The 17382-nt window shown below is 41.6% G+C and overlaps 1 protein-coding gene across 1 annotated transcript in view; it reads right to left on the bottom strand.

The window, feature by feature from the left end:
• Window positions 1-17382, bottom strand: part of LOC107601612 (titin-like) — a 136615-nt gene that overhangs the window by 25939 nt on the left and 93294 nt on the right. The window contains exon 174 of the mRNA XM_016293856.1: window positions 267-17317. Within this exon, the coding sequence (XP_016149342.1) occupies window positions 267-17317 (17051 nt within the window). The remainder of the gene's footprint in view (window positions 1-266; window positions 17318-17382) is intronic.

Below are 17382 nucleotides of genomic sequence, written 5' to 3'. Positions count from 1 at the left end.
TATCAGACTGTGGCAGTTGCTTGTTACGCATACCCAGGCCTTTTTGCTTGCTTCACGTTTCTCAACATGATAAGCCTTAACAGCATCTCCTCCATCATTCTCTGGAGGCTCCCAAGTAACTGTTGCAGAATCTTTTGTGACTTCTGTAATTTTCACATTAGTTGGTGGTCCAGGGGTATCAAGGACTTTGACCACCATCCTGATCCAAACTCATTTTCTCCAGCGACTCTAAAATAGTAAATTGCACCTTCTTGCAAGTCTTCAACCTTGTATATCAGACTGTGGCAGTTGCTTGTTACGCATACCCAGGCCTTTTTGCTTGCTTCACGTTTCTCAACATGATAAGCCTTAACAGCATCTCCTCCATCATTCTCTGGAGGCTCCCAAGTAACTGTTGCAGAATCTTTTGTGACTTCTGTAATTTTCACATTAGTTGGTGGTCCAGGGGTATCAAGGACTTTGACCACCATTGGCAAAGATGCTGTTCCAACACCATTGTCCAAAGTAACAATGTATTGTCCAGAGTCATTTCTTGTTGCTTTCTCAATAGTAATAGATGTGCATGTTTCTGTTGTTTCTATGCTTGCCCTTGCTTTTAGATCAACCTCCTCTTTATTCCATGTAACTGAAGGTACTGGCTTTCCTTTAAACAGAGCCGTCAAAGTAAATGAATTGCCATGCTTGACAATTAAAGTTTTTCGCATCTCAATGTCAACGTCAAATACAGGTTCCTCCTTTCTCTCCGTTGCTGACTGTGGCTCAGAGACAGGTGACTGTTCACTGACACCAAGTTTGTTAACTGCTTTAACAGCAAATACATACTCCACGTCAGTTGTAAGACCAGAAACTGTGAATTCATTGCTTTTTGTCATCTGAATAGCCACAATCCATTCCTCATCCTCAGATTTCTTATATTCTACACTGTATCCAAGGATCTGTGCACCACCATCAGATAATGGCTTTTTCCAGGCAATAGTAATTGAATTCTTGGTATGATCCAGAATCTTAGGTTTAGTTGGTGGGGATGGTACCAAAAGTTCATCCTCTGCCCTTGCTGAAGGAGATGGGTCACTGGCTAGACTCAAGCCTGCTGCATTTTCAGCATAAACTCTAAACTCATACTCACATCCTCTTCTTACTTTTGATATCACAGCTGTTAGGTCTTTCACAATGTCCCTGTTCACACGGACCCAGTGAAGACCAGATTTATCTCGCCTTTCAATTACATATCCAAGGATCTCACTGCCTCCATCAGATGCAGGCTTTGCCCATGTTAGCCTCATTTCCTCACTGGTCACGCTTGTAATTTCAACATTTGTTGGAGCTGCAGGGGTAGTGTATGGTTCAGTGACCTTGACCATTTCACTTTCAAGGGCTTCACCAAGTCCAAACTTGTTGACAGCTAATACCCTGAATATGTACTCATTTCCTTTTAGGAGCTTAGTGACCTTGAATGTTGTGGTTTTGACCTCTCCATGTACAAGTGTCCATGCCAATCGACTGGTCTCTCGTTTCTGAACAACATAATGTGTTATTTCAGAGCCACCAATTTCTTGTGGTGGTCCCCATGACAATGTGCATTCCTCTGCTGTGATGCCTGTTACTGATAGTGGTCCTGCTGAATGTCCTGGTTTATCCAGAATAACACAGTTTACTGGTGTCGTGACACTTCCTGCAACATTCTGTAAAGTCAAAGAGTACTGTCCAGAATCACTCCTTTTGCAGTCTTTAACAACTATCATAGTACTAGTATCTGTTCCAGTTATCTGAATTCTTGCCTTCTGTTCAATTTCACGCCCATCTTTTAACCAAGATGCAACTGGAAGTGGGCGCCCTGCAATGTCAGCATTAATCTTCAGGGTATCCCCAGCTTTTACTACCACAACATCCTTGAACTTGACATCCATCATAATACGTGGTGGATCTACATTATCTTTAACTGTAATAGGACCAGTGTTGTCAGATGGCTCACTGAATAGTCCAGCAGCATTCTTTGCGATGACATGGAAATCATACTTCTCATCCAATGTTAGGCCAGTAACATCAAAACAAGTCTCTATAACATTAGTAAAATTGCATCTTATCCAGCGACCCTCTGGGAGATCTCTACATTCAATTATGTAGCCAGTAACTTTGGCTCCACCATCATACTCAGGCTTGGTCCAAAAAAGAGATACAGAGGATTTGGTAATGCTAGTTACTACAGGCTGACTAGGAGGATCACAAGGATCTCGTGCAGCTATGGGCTCACTGACTTTGCTTGCTTTCCCAATTCCAGCAATATTTTCAGCATAGATACGGAATTCATATGTCATGCCTTCCTCAATGCCAGTTACTTTGAATTCAGTATCCTTGATAATTGTCCTGTTCACCTTTGTCCAAAGAATACTGCTTCTCTCCTTGCGTTCTAAATGATAGCCAAGGACTGTGCTACCACCATCATTAACTGGCTCATTCCATGTGACAAGCATGAAGACCTTGGTGGCATGAGCTACACGGGGTGTAGAAGGTGGCCCAGGCTGTTTGAATGTGTACTCTGCAGTAATTCCCGGAGAGTCAATTGGCTTACCCTTTCCATAGCGATTCACTGCATAGATGCGGAACTGGTACTCAGAACCCTGTGTCAATCGAGGTACTTTGACTGAGGTTCTGGCAACATTTGTTGAAACAATCTGCCACTCTGTTGTGTTAGTATCTCTCTTCTCAACAATGTAATTATTGATGGAGCATCCACCATCATATTCTGGAGGGGCCCATGACAATGTAATACTGTCAGAAGTCACATCATCAACCTTTACGGAAGCTGGTGGCCCAGGTTTATCAAGAACAACAACACCAATGTCTGTGGACTTGGTGCCTGCTGTATTAGCAAGGCTGATTTCATATTTACCAACATGCTCAATAGCAGCTTCTTTGATGATGATTTTGCTTGACACCATCGTGTTGACAATTGAAAGAGAGGTTGTTTGCCTCAAAGGAAGGCCATCCTTCTTCCAAGAGACAACTGGCTTAGGCCTGCCTCTCACAGGAACTTCCACAGTAAGATCATTTCCAGCCTTAACACTGTATGTATTGAACAGCAGGTGAACAGAGGGTTCAATCTCAATATCTTTAGCTACAACAGGTACACCAAGTTCTTGAGGCTCACTCTTGCCCTTCTCATTCAATGCTATAACCCTGAATGAGTATGTTTCACCAGGTGTGAGGTTGCTCACAGTAGCCTCTGGAACCTTAACTGTGCAGCTTACACCCCATTTGTCACTACTCTTGGGTTGCATCTCTACATTGTAGCAGATGATTTTACTGCCTCCATCGTGGACAGGCTTAACCCAAGTAAGTGTAACACAATTCTTTGTGACATCCACAAGAGTTACTTTTCCTGGAGGCATAGGTACCTGTGCAACCTTAATAGGATTCTTTGTTTCTGCCATCACACCAAAGCCATACTCATTAACAGCACATACACGGAAGTAGAAAATGCCTCCTTCCTGCAGTTCATCCACTTTAAAGGACGTCTGTGTGCAGTTGCTTGTGACAGTTGTATAAGCTTTCCTTGTAGATTCTCGCTTCTCAACAACATAATTGGTTATTTTAGCCCCACCATCTGTAAGTGGTGGGTACCAGCAGAGAGTCACTGAATCTTTCTTTACATCTTTCACTTCAAACTTCTGTGGAGAACTTGGTGTATCAAGCACCCTGACATTAACAAATGCAGATTTTGTGCCACTCTTGTTCTCAAGAGTCAAGACATATTTTCCACTGTCAAATCTATTGACATTGTCAATTACAAGCATGGTGTATGAACTGGTTGACTCAATCTGAGCACGCTCAGTTAGAGTTCCATCCTCCTTTTCCCATTTGATGGATGGCTCAGGTCGACCTCTAATTGTAATGAAAAGACGAAGGGATCCTCCTGCACGAACAGAGACAACTTTCCTGAGGTCAGCATCAAGTTCAATTTCAGGTGCTTCAATCTTTTCAGATGCAGTCACAGATCCATGAACATCAGCAGGTTCACCAACTCCTTCAGAATTAATTGCACAAACACGGAAATTATATTCAACATTTTCTTTCAGGTTTTCAACTGTGAGGCGTGTTGCTTGAATACCAGCTGGAGGTGTGCATACGATCCATTCCTCTGAAGAAACATCTTTCATCTCAACAATATAACCTTTAATATATGCACCACCATCTGTAGCAGGTTTTCCCCAAGACAGAGAGACAGATGAGCTTGTGTGATCTATCACTTTAGGATGATGAGGTGGACCTGGGGGAGTTGTGGCATTTATTGCTCTATAAAATAGAGATAGGTCACTAAATTCTCCCACACCAGATTCATTTTCAGCAGACACATGGAACTCATAGAAATGTCCCTCTGACAGACCAGTTACTTTGAAATGCAGATTGGTCAGCTTCTGTCGGTTGCATTTTGTCCACCTCACACCATCTTTGTCACGCTTCTCTAAGTGATAACCCGTAATTTCTGCTCCACCATTGCTCTCTGGGGCATTCCATGATAGAGTTATTGAATCCTTTGTTATCTCACTTGCTTCTGGTGTTGATGGCGCACTTGGTGGCTTGTATGGATTGCGTGCAATAATTGCCTCAGACTCCAGAGATTCACCAATGCCATATTTGTTGACAGCCATAACTCTAAAGATATACTCATCACCTGGCAAGAGCTTGGTCACTTTATAATTCACAGTAGGAATGTTAGAATCAACAACAGTCCATGATAGTCTGCTAGTTTCCCTTTTCTCAAGGATGTAATGAGAAATATTAGCTCCACCATTCTGAGAGGGCTCAGACCAGGACAGATGACATTTGTCAGACATGACGCCAGTCACTCGTAGTGGTCCGGTTGGTGGACCTGGCCTGTCAAGAACTTTTACTGTTATTGGAATTGTTTTTGTTCCACCACTGTTGCTTAATAAAAGGTCATAGTGTCCACCATCCAATCTTGTACAATCTTTTATTGTAATAGAAGCATATTTTTGTGTACTTCTTAATTCAATACGCAATGTCTTATCCATTTCCTTTTCTTCTTTTAGCCACTGAATATCAGGTGTGGGTTTACCATGTATATCTGCATCCAAAACTATGTTGGCTCCAGCATTGACAACAATTACGTCCTTATACTTAGGATCCATTGAAACACTAGGAGGTTCAATTTCATCTGTAGCAGTAATTGGTCCAGTGCTGTCTGAAGGCTCACTGAAGACACCCACTGCATTTCTTGCAATTACTCTAAATTCATATTGATTGTTTACTGTTAAGCCTGTGATTGTAAATTCTTTCTCAATTACATTGGTAAAATTTGCCCTCATCCATCTGCCCTCAGGCAAATCTCTTCTCTCAACAATATATCCAGTCACTTTGCTGCCACCATCATATTGAGGCTTTGTCCACTGAATCTTAATATGGTCCTTTGATATTCCAACAGCCTCAGGCGTTCCGGGTGGATCACATGGGTCACGGGCAACAAAGCTCTCTGAAACTTTGCTTGCTCTGCTAATACCAACAATGTTTTCAGCATATACCCTAAATTCATATCCAATGCCTTCTTCAAGATTGCATATTTTGAAAACAGTATCAGTAATGAGGGTTTTGTTTAGTTTTGTCCATATAATACTTGTTCTTTCTTTGCTCTCAAGATGGTATCCAAACACTGAACTGCCACCATCACTGACTGGTTCATTCCACTCAATTATCATTTGATCCTTGGTGGCAGATTTCACATATGGAGTACCAGGTGGCCCAGGTGGTTTGTAAGGATATTGCACAACAATGGTTTTTGAATCCAAAGGAGCACCCTTACCATATCTGTTCTCAGCAACGACTCTAAACTGATACTCAGCACCTGTTTTCAGCTTGGTAATTTTGAGAGATGTCCTGGCAACTGATCCAGCAACAACTTGCCAAGTAGTTTCAGTGGTGTCTCGCTTTTCAACAATGTAATGCTTTACTTGGCAGCCTCCTGTATACTCCGGAGGTTCCCATGAGACGGAAACAGAATTGTTGCTCACTTCATTCACTTTTATTGGTCCTGAGGGTTGACCAGGTTTATCCAGGATTATGATACTGATATCTTCTTTAACTGCACAAACACTGTTTGTTGCAGTAACTGTATACTTTCCAAGGTCATCTTTACAGGCTTCAGTAATTTGCAGGATTGTGGATGTTGGTGTATTGGAAGTAGTAACTCTGGATGTTACTTTAAGTGACTGTCCATCCTTTGACCAAGTGATCTTTGGTTTTGGACGTCCAAAAATAGGTATTTCAAGTTTGAAATCCTTTCCAGATTTGACACTATATGTGTTGAACTGCAACTTTAGGCTTGGTTCAATTGTGAGGTCATTGACAATAACTGGAGCAGCAAGGGGCTTTGGCTCACTTTTGCCTTTCTCGTTGTATGCCAAAACACGGAACAAATATTCCTGACCGCCAGTCAGTCCAGTGACTGTTCCTTCACACGTTTTTACATTTGCTGCTACACCCCATTTGTCAGTACCTTTTGGCTGCATTTCAATTAAGTAGCCCGCAATCCTACTACCTCCGTCATGCTCTGGCTTTTCCCAGGTCAGAGATGCACTGACTTTTGTCACATCTGTCAGCATCACCTTTCCAACTGGCTGAGGTACTTCAGATGCCTTTGAAGCAGTTTTTGTTTCAACCGGCAAACCAACACCATATTCATTTTCAGCCATTACTCTGAAATAATACATGGCCCCTTCTGCAAGATTTTCTACCTTATAAGTTGTTTTGCTGCACTTGGTTGTTATATTTGCATAGGCTTTTCTTGTGGATTCACGCTTGTCAACAATATAATTCTTGATCTTTGCACCTCCATCAATAAGTGGTGGTTCCCAAACAAGTGTAACAGAGTCCTTCTTGATATCCTTAACTACAAGGTTTAGTGGTGCTCCAGGTGTATCTAACACTTTAACAGCCACAAATTCAGAGACAGAGCCACTGCTGTTCTGTAGAGTAACTGTGTATTTTCCAGAATCCCTTCTATCACAGGAGTCAATTGAAAGTTGGGTGAAGTTAAGACTCTTTTCAAGCACTGTCTTTTCTGACAGTTCACCTTCATCTTTAGTCCATTTGATATCTGGTATTGGTCTACCTTTGAATGGTACATTGATTCTTACTGATCCCCCAGCACGAACAACAATGCCTTTCCTTAGCTCTGAATCGAGGTGAATTTCAGGGGTCTCCAGCTTGTCCTCAGGCTTGGCAGTTCCTGGAATGACTGCAGGTTCTCCAACACCTAATTTATTGATGGCACATATTTGAATTTTATATTCTTTTTGTTCTGTTAGCTTAGCAATTTCAAATTTGTTGACACGTAAGCCAGTAGGGGGAGTGCACATAGTCCATTCTTCCTCTTCAGCTTTGCAGATCTCTACAATATATCCTTGAATTGCACATCCTCCATCATTAAGGGGTTTTCCCCATGCCACTGTAATTGAAGTCTTGGTGGTATCAACAACGTGTGCATGCATAGGTGGGCCAGGTTTGTATTTGGGATCACAAGCCTTGAAGTATGAAGTTGGCAAGCTTGGTTCTCCAATTCCAGCTGCATTTTCAGCTGACACTCTGAATTCATACTCATGATCCTCAATTAGGCCATGCACTCTGAAGCATACATCAGTTACTTTTTGTCTGTTGCATCTTGTCCATCTAATTCCAGATCTGTCTCTCTTCTCAATAATGTATCCAATAATTTCACTTCCACCATCAGAATCTGGAGTACTCCAGCAAATAGTCATAGAGTCCTTTGCAATATTTGTTACCTCAATAATTTGTGGTGATCCAGGGTGACTAAATGGATCTTTCATTATTACGGATGGTGCTTCAAATGGCTCACCAATACCGTAACTGTTCGCAGCCATGACACGGAATATATATTCATTACCTTCCAGGAGCTTTGTCACTTTGTATGTTGTAGTTTTGCAATCATTACAGACCACAGTCCAAGCAAGTCGACTTGTCTCACGTCTCTCAATAATGTAATGAGTGATAGTGTTTCCTCCATCATCTAGTGGCGCACGCCATATCAGTGTGCATTTATCACTGGACACGCCTGTGACATGAAGAGGCCCTTCTGGTGGACCTGGTTTATCAAGTACTTTCACATGGAATTGAACGGTCTGAGATCCAGCAACATTAGTGAGCTGAAGAGTGTAGTTTCCACCATCTTGTCTGACCGCATCTTTTACTATTATCAATGCTCTGTTGTCAGTGTTCTTGATATCACATCTAATTGTGTTTTCAAGCTCCTTGTCATTCTTAAACCACTGGATTGCAGGAAGTGGCTTACCATGGACATCAGCATCAAGTTTGAATGTATCACCTGCATTCACAATTAGAGTCTGAGTGTATTCTGGGTCAATTGAGAACTTTGGTGGCTCTACTTCATCCAATGCAGCAATAGGTCCACTGTTGTATGATGGTTTGCTGATAGTGCCAACTGCATTCTTTGCAATTACCCTGAAGTCGTACTTGGCACCTTCTGTCAGCCCAGTGACCGTAAAATTGGTTTCAATAACATTTGTGAAACTTGCTTTCATCCAGCGTCCTTCAGGAAGATCACGTTTCTCAACAGTATAACCAGTGATAACACTTCCACCATCATACTCTGGTTTTGTCCATTGGATAGTTATTGAATTTTTTGTCACATGGACAGCTTCTGGGGTTTCAGGAGGATCACATGGATCACGAGCAACAAAGCCCTCTGAGATTTTGCTGCATCTGCCAATGCCAACGATATTTTCAGCATATACTCTGAACTCATATTCAACACCTTCCTCTAAAGGACTGGTTTTGAATTTTGTTTCTTGAATCAGTGTCTTATTTATCTTTGTCCAAATAATGCTGTTTCTCTCCTTCCTTTCAAGATGATATCCAATAATGCTGCTGCCTCCATCTGAAACAGGCTCATTCCACTCAACAACCATATGGTCCTTTGATAGGCATGATACAAATGGAGTTCCTGGTGGTCCTGGTTCTCTATATGGATACTGAGCAACAACAGTCAAAGAGTCCAGAGCATAGCTCTTGCCATACCTGTTCTGAGCAATGATTCTGAATTGATATTCAGCACCGGTCTTCAGTCGTAGTACTTTAAATTTTGTTCTTGCTAATGAAATTGCAACATTCTCCCATGTTGTAGAAGTTGTATCTCTCTTTTGCACAATATAATTTGAAATTGGGCAACCACCAGTATACTTTGGAGCATCCCATGACAATGTAATGCTTGAAACAGTTATCTCATCAAATCGCACAGGGCCAGTTGGTGGGCCAGGTTTATCAAGAGTGATGATTTCAATGGTTGCATCCTTTTGTCCAACAGCATTGGACACGTTTATTCCATACATTCCACCATCTTCTCTGGCTGCTTCTTTGATGCTAAGAACAGTGCTGTGTGCTTTATTAGAAATATTAACCCTTGTTGTGAATTTGAGGGCTGCACCATCCTTTGTCCATGTGACCTTTGGCTTTGGACGACCAGAAACTGGGATTTCAACTTGAAGGTCCTTTCCGACAAGAACACTGTAGTTGCTAAACACAGGTCTTACATCAGGCCCAAAGACAAGGTCCTTTGCTTGCACGGGGACAGCAAGTGTTCTTGGGTCACTCTTTCCTTTTTCATTGATAGCAATTACTTTGAAAGTGTACTCTTCTCCAGGGTTCAAATTACTGATTACAGCTTCCAGTGTTTTTACATTGGCACATCCAGACCATTTATCATTACCCTTGACCTGCATTTCTACAAGGTATTGAAGAATCCTACTGCCACCATCATGAATGGGCTTTTCCCAAGAAAGAGACACACTTGTTTTAGTAACATCTACAACACTTAATTTTCCAGGACATTGTGGCACCTCTGAAACCTTCAAAGGATCTGTGATATCTGCAGGTAGCCCTATACCATGTTCATTTTCTGCAAGCACTCTGAAATAGTAACTGCAGCCTTCTTGAAGTGGTTCAACTTTCCAAGAAAGTTTGTGGCAATTTGTGACAACGGCAGAGAATGTTTTTCTTGTGCTCTCACGTTTTTCAACAATGTAATTTTTTATCTTTGCTCCACCATCTAAACTTGGAGGCTCCCATGTAAGAGTAACAGATTCTTTTGTAATTTCTTTAACTTTGAAGTTGATTGGAGCGCTTGGTGTGTCAAGGACTTTCACAATAATTGTTTCAGATTTTGTACCAGCAGAGTTTTCTGCAGTAACAGTATATTTGCCACTGTCTGCCCGGTTGACTTTATCAATCACAAGAGAAGTGTGACTGCTGGTGGTCTCAGTCTGTGCTGTTTCCTTAATCTGCCCACCATCTTTTTCCCATTTGATTTGTGGTGTTGGTCTTCCTTTGAAAGGGATGAACATCCTAAGAGAACCTCCTGCTTTAATACGTACAAGCTTTCTAAACTCAGCATCAATATCAAGATCTGGTTCCTCAGTTTTGTCCTCTGGCAGAATGGGCCCTGCAACATCAGCATGCTCCCCAACACCAACCTTATTAACTGCACAAACCCTGAATTTATATTCCTGCTTTTCTTTCAGATTTTCCACATTAAAGCGTGTCAGTTTAACACCTGCTGGTGGAGTGCACATTGTCCATTCATCTGCAACTGCCTTTCCTTCTTCTCCTGGAGACTTTATTTCCTCTATGGCTGCTTTTGCTACACATGCCTCAACAATATATCCCTGGATTTCACAGCCACCATCATAAATAGGCTTTCCCCATGCAAGTACAACAGATGATTTGGTCATGTCTAACACTTTTGGATTAAGTGGTGGACCTGGCTTGAATACAGGATCTAGAGCTTTATAGAATACAGTTGCAGAACTTGCCTCACTAACTCCAGCAGCATTCTCAGCAGAAACTCTGAATTCGTAGCGGTGGGTCTCCAGGAGTCCATTAACTTTAAATGTGAGGTTAGTAACTGTTTTCATGTTGCATCTGGTCCATCTAATGCCTTCCTTGTCATGTTTCTCAATAATATAACCAGTGATAGGAGTACCTCCATCGTTTGTTGGGGCCTCCCAGGTTATGACCATTGAATCTTTCTTGACATTAGATACTTCCACTCCTTTTGCTGCATCTGGAGGTGTAAATGGATTCTTTATAACAACTGCACTTGATTGGAGGGGCTCACCAACACCAAATTTGTTTACTGGAAAAACTCTGAAAATATATTCATTTCCTTCTAGGAGTTTCATTATTTTAAGGTTTAGAGCTTGGACTTTGGGTTCAACAACTGTCCAAAGTAGTCTGCTAGTCTCTCTCCTTTCAACAATATAATGAGTGATCTTGCTGCCACCGTCTTGTTTAGGGGGTTTCCAAGAAAGGCAGCAATGTTCACTGGTTACACCTGTAATAGAGATGGATCCCTCTGGTGGTCCTGGCTTATCTAGGACACAAATATTGACCTGTACCGTTTTCTCTCCTCCTGGATTTTTCAGCAGTAGAGTATATTGACCTCCATCAGCAAGTTTGGCTTCCTTAACAGTCAAACAGGTATAGCTATCTGTGCTTTTAATTTCACGAGATATGGTGTTTCCAAGTTCCTGCTCACCCTTCATCCAACAGATTGATGGTGTTGGTTTTCCATGAATATCTGCATCAACCTTGAAGTTGTCTCCTGCATTTACAACAATTGTTTGAGTGTACTCTGGATCTATGCTGATACGCGGTGGTTCAATCTCATCTTTTGCCACGACAGGTCCAGTACTATATGAAGGATCACTGAAAACTCCAGCAGCATTTCTTGCAATGACACGGAACTCATATTTCTCGTCCTCTGTAAGACCTGTTGCAGTATACTCAGTCTCTATGACATTGGTGAAGTTTGCTTTCATCCAGCGTCCTGCAGGCAATTCTTTTTTTTCTACAATATATCCAGTGACTTTGCTTCCACCATCATACTCTGGCTTGGTCCATGCAATTGCAATAGAATTCTTTGTAATTCTAACTGCTTCTGGTGTTCCAGGAGGATCACAAGGATCTCTAGCAGTATAGCCCTCTGAGATCTTACTAGCCTTCCCAATGCCAACAATGTTTTCAGCATAAACTCTGAATTCATATTCCATGCCTTCTTCAAGACCTGTTGTCTTGAAAGTTGTGTCTTGGATTATACTTTTGTTTAGTTTCATCCAAAGAATGCTATTTCTCTCTTTTCGCTCAAGGTGATATCCTAAGACTGTGCTTCCACCATCAATAACAGGTTCATTCCACACTATCACCATACTATCTTTTGTGGAAGACTGCAAGAAAGGTGTTCCAGGAGGGCCCGGTAGTTTGTACGGGTACTGTGCAACAACACATTCAGACACAAGCAGAGGGCTTTTGCCATATCTATTCTCTGCTGCAATTCTGAATTGATATTCAGAGCCTGCCTTCAGTCTTCCTGCCTTAATTTGAGTTCTTGCTAGATTTGCTGCTACAATCTGCCAATTAGTTGTGGATGTGTCCCTCTTTTCTACTATGTAATTATTAATGGTGCAGCCCCCGTTATACTCTGGTGGCTTCCAAGAAATGCTAACACTGTCAGATGTTACTTCATCAACTTTAACAGGGCCTGTTGGTGGACCAGGTTTGTCAAGAACAACGATTCTAATGTCTACTTTTGTCTCACCAGCTGTATTTGATAGTTTAATACTATACTGGCCAACATCATCTCTACATGCTTCTTTGATTACTAAATTCAGCTGTGTATCCGTAGAGGAAAAGTTAACTCTGGTTGTTCGTTTAAGTGGAACTGTTTCCTTTAGCCATGAAATAGTAGCTTTGGGACGAGCATTATATGGAATATCAACTGTCAAATCCTCTCCTGCCAGGACACTAAATGTGGAGAACAACATCTTAGCAGATGGAGCAATTACAAGGTCCTTGGCAATCACAGGCACACCAATTTGACGAGGATCACTGGTTCCCTTTTCATTCCTTGCAGAAACACGGAACATATACTCTTCACCAGGTGCAAGCCCAGTAATAACTGCTTCGGGTACCTTGACAATCACAGCTTGTGTCCATTTTTCATTCCCTTTGCTCTGCATCTCTACAACATATGCAACCACTCTGCTTCCACCATCATGTTCAGGCTTATCCCATGATAATGTCACACTTGTCTTTGTAACATCCTGAAGTGTAATTTTGCCAGGGGGAAGTGGCTTCTCAGACACTTTAACAGATTCACCAGTCTCCATAGGGAGACCAATGCCATATTCATTTTCTGCCAGAACTCTGAAATAGTAGTTGCATCCTTCTTGGAGCTGGTCAACTGTGTAAGTAGTTTTGTGACAATTCGCATTTACTGTAGCATATGCTTTTCTTGTAGCCTCACGCTTCTCAACAATATAATTCTTAATTTTTGTGCCACCATCATTAAGTGGAGGATCCCAAACAAGTGAAACAGATTCTTTAGTGACCTGGCTTATTTTTAAGTTTTGTGGTGCTCCAGGTGTATCTAGAACTCTAACTATTACAGAGACAGTCTTTGTTCCAGAGCTGTTTTCTACAGTCAAATTGTATTTGCCACTGTCAAACCTATTCACATTGGCAATAACCAGTGATGTAAAAGATGACGTTGTTTCAATGGTAGCTCTGTCTAAAGGTTCATCATTCTCTCTTGACCATTTGGCCTCTGGTGTTGGTCTACCTCTAATTGGCACAAAAAGTCTTAGTGTATTGCATGCTCTGATGTTCACTATCTTACGAAGGTCAGCATCAAGGTCAACCTCTGGTGGTATGAGTCGTTCCTCTGCTTTAGGTGAACCTGGTACAGGTGCTGCTTCTCCAATACCCTCGCTGTTTGCAGCTGACACATTAATTTTGTATTCCTGATTTTCTTTAAGATTCGTGATTGTAAATGATGTCCCCTTTACACCATGTTTAGGTGAGACAATTGTCCATTCGTCCTCTTCAGTTCCAGGGAGACAGGTCTCAAGTATATAGCCAGTAATTTCAGAACCACCATCATAAACTGGTTTGTTCCATGCAAGTGTGATGGAAGAACTTGTTGTGTCCAGGACTCTAGGGTTGCCAGGAGGACCTGGTTTGAAAAGAGCATCTGTGGCCTTGACAAATGGTGATGAAGGACTTGGCTCACTTATTCCTGCTGCATTTTCAGCAAAAACTCTGAATTCATATTCATGGCCTGGAACAAGAGCGGTCACCTTGAAATGCAAGTCAGTAACATTCCTCTTGTTGCATTTTATCCAACGCAAACTAATCCTGTCTCTTTTCTCAATACGATAGTTGGTGATTTCACTTCCACCATTACTAGCAGGTGCACCCCAACACAGGACTACTGAATCCTTAGTGACCACTGTTATCTCAGGTGTTTGTGGAGGATCTGGTCGTACATATGGATTTTCTGCAATTATTGCTTCAGACTCAAGAGGTTCTCCAACACCATACTTGTTAACAGCCATAACTCTGAAAATGTATTCATTTCCTTTGAGCAACTTTGTCACTTGGTACTGATTAACCTGCAATTCTGATGCCACATTTGTCCAAGCAAGTCTGCTTGACTCACGTTTTTCAATAACATAATGTTCAATGTTTGCACCGCCATCATCTGCAGATGGATTCCATGTTAGCACACATTTTTCAGCTGTAATATCGGAAACTGTCAGAGGTCCCCTAGGTGGTCCTGGTCTATCAAGAACCTTTACATTGAAAACATGCTTAGCAAAGCCACCAACATTTGTTGCTGTCAGAATAAATGTACCACCATCCCTTCTGACAGAATCCTTGTTGATCAAGACTGATGTAAGTTCTGTCATTTTGATCTGTAGTTTGGATGTGTTTTCAACATCTTTTCCATCTTTCGTCCAAACCATAGATGGTAATGGCTGGCCTGCAACATCAGCTTCAAGTTTGAACATCTCTCTAGCTTTGACAAGGACAATATCTTTAAATTGAGCATCAACCATAATCCTTGGTTCTTCAATGTCATCTTTGCAAATAATTGGATCTGATGGGTCTGATGGGTTACTAACAGCACCAGCTGAATTTCTTGCAAGTACACGGAATTCATAGGATTCGTCTTGTGTTAGACCACTTATAGTGAAAGTGGTTTCAATTATATTTGTAAAGTTAGCTCTCATCCAGCGCCCAGCTGAAAGATCTCTCTTTTCGACAGTATAGCCAGTAATCTTGAATCCGCCATCATACTCTGGCTTCGTCCACTGAATAGTAATGGCATTTTTGGACACATGGATTGGTACAGGTTGACCAGGTGGATCCACTGGATCAAGAGCGAGCATTGGTTCAGAAGCTTTGCTTGGTTTTCCAATTCCAGCTATGTTTTCAGCAATCACACGGAATTCATATGCCACACCATCCTCTAGTCCTGTGGATTTGAACAGATTTCCGATCACAAGTGCCTTGCTAATTCTGTGCCAAACAATACTGTTCCTCTCTTTCCTTTCAACATGGTAACCAATGACCTCACTTCCACCATCAGAAACAGGCTCATTCCAACCAATTGTCATTGTATCCTTAGTGAAAGTGACAACTTTGGGTGTTCCAGGTGGCCCAGGTACCTTAAATGGATATGCAGCAACCACTGCCTCTGACATTAATGGAGGCCCTGTACCATATCTGTTTTTGGCTTTGACACGGAATTGATATTCAATTCCTGTTGTTAAACGAGTTGCTTTAAATGTTGTACGAATAATCAAAGAGGAGAGTTCTACCCATGTCTGGCTAGTAGTTTCCCTTATTTCTACTATATAGTTATTGATTGGTACACCTCCATCATTTTCAGGAGCTTCCCATGAGAACTCAATGAAAGTACGAGATATTTTGTCCAGTTTAATTGGTCCCTTTGGTGGTCCAGGCAAATCATGTACTTTTACTGTGATGCTATCTGTAACAGAGCCCACAATGTTCTTTCCTGTCATTGAGTATATTCCACTGTCACTCCTTAAACATTCATTTATGATCAAGATAGTTGAGGTAGAAGTATTTTCAATCATTGTCCTTTGTGTTAATTTGAGGGCTTGATTGTCTTTCTGCCAGGAAACTGTAGGCTTAGGACGTCCAGAAACAGGCACCTCAACCTTTATATCTTCACCAGCCTTGGCAATAACTATCTTCTGACACACACCACGGAGATCAAATTCTGGTTCTGAATTTTGTTCTTTGATAACAACAGGCTTGCTTACACGAGGAAAACTTCGCCCAGAACTGTTCACCGCCATTACACGGAATATGTACTCTTCATTTTCATTAAGATTTTTTACAGTAAAGTCCAAAGACTTCACAGTTGTCACATGGGCCCACTGGTCTGTTCCTTTCTTTTGTGCTTCAATTACATACCCAGTAACCCTACTTCCACCATCATGTTTTGGTTTAGTCCATGCAAGCCTAACTGTGTGCTTTGTAACATCAGTAAAAGTTACATTTTCTGGTGGAGTTGGTGCTTGAGATACTCTGATTGGGTCTGGGGTTTCAACTGCTTCACCAATGCCATACTCATTTTCAGCAGAAACTCTGAAATAATATTCCAAACCCTCTGCCAGATCGGAAACTCTGATGGAGCATGTCTCACAATGTGTGATCACAGCAGCATATGCCTTGCGAGTAGATTCTCTCTTCTCAATGATGTAATTGGTAATTTTAGAACCTCCATCAATAATAGGCATTTCCCATTCCAATGTGATGCTCTCTTTGTCAATTGCTTTGGGTTTCAGATTGAGAGGAGGACCAGGGGAGTCCAAAACCCTTACAACCACAGAAACAGTCTTCTTTCCAGCAGTGTTCTCTAATGTTAAATCATATTTCCCTGCGTCGCGTCTATTACAGTCAGGAATGACCAACAGGGTGTATGATTCGGTATTGTCGATGATTGCGCGAGTTTTCAATGGTGTGTCCTCTTTTGTCCAAGTCACTATAGGGGTTGGGCGTCCTTTAATAGGAATAAATAAACGAATAGAGGCACCTGCCCTAACAACTAACGTTCTTCTGAGTTCTACATCTAGCTCTAAATCAGGGATTTCTTCATGTTCCACAATTTCAACAAGATCCTCTGTTTGTGATGGTTCACTAACCCCCATTGCATTCATTGCACTAATTCTAAAATTATACTTTACTCCAGCTTGCAAACTGGGGACAACAAACTCAGTGATCCTCAAAGGTGTGGCTGTATCTTTCACCCATTCTTCTTCTCCCTCCTTTTTGTGCTCAACAAGGTATCCTGTAACTTCCATTCCACCATCACTAAGTGGTTTGCCCCAGTGCAATTCAGCAGTGGTTTTTGTTGTGTCAGTGACTCTTGGGTTGACTGGAGGACCAGGTACATCTGGAAATTGATAACATATATATTAGGACCTTCTTTGCTATCATATCAAATATAAAATAATCACT

This window comes from Sinocyclocheilus grahami, unplaced genomic scaffold (genome assembly GCF_001515645.1).
Source record: "Sinocyclocheilus grahami isolate Dianchi unplaced genomic scaffold, SAMN03320097.WGS_v1.1 scaffold308.1, whole genome shotgun sequence".
Classification (NCBI taxonomy): domain Eukaryota; kingdom Metazoa; phylum Chordata; class Actinopteri; order Cypriniformes; family Cyprinidae; genus Sinocyclocheilus; species Sinocyclocheilus grahami.
This window is presented reverse-complemented; position numbering and strand designations above follow the sequence as displayed.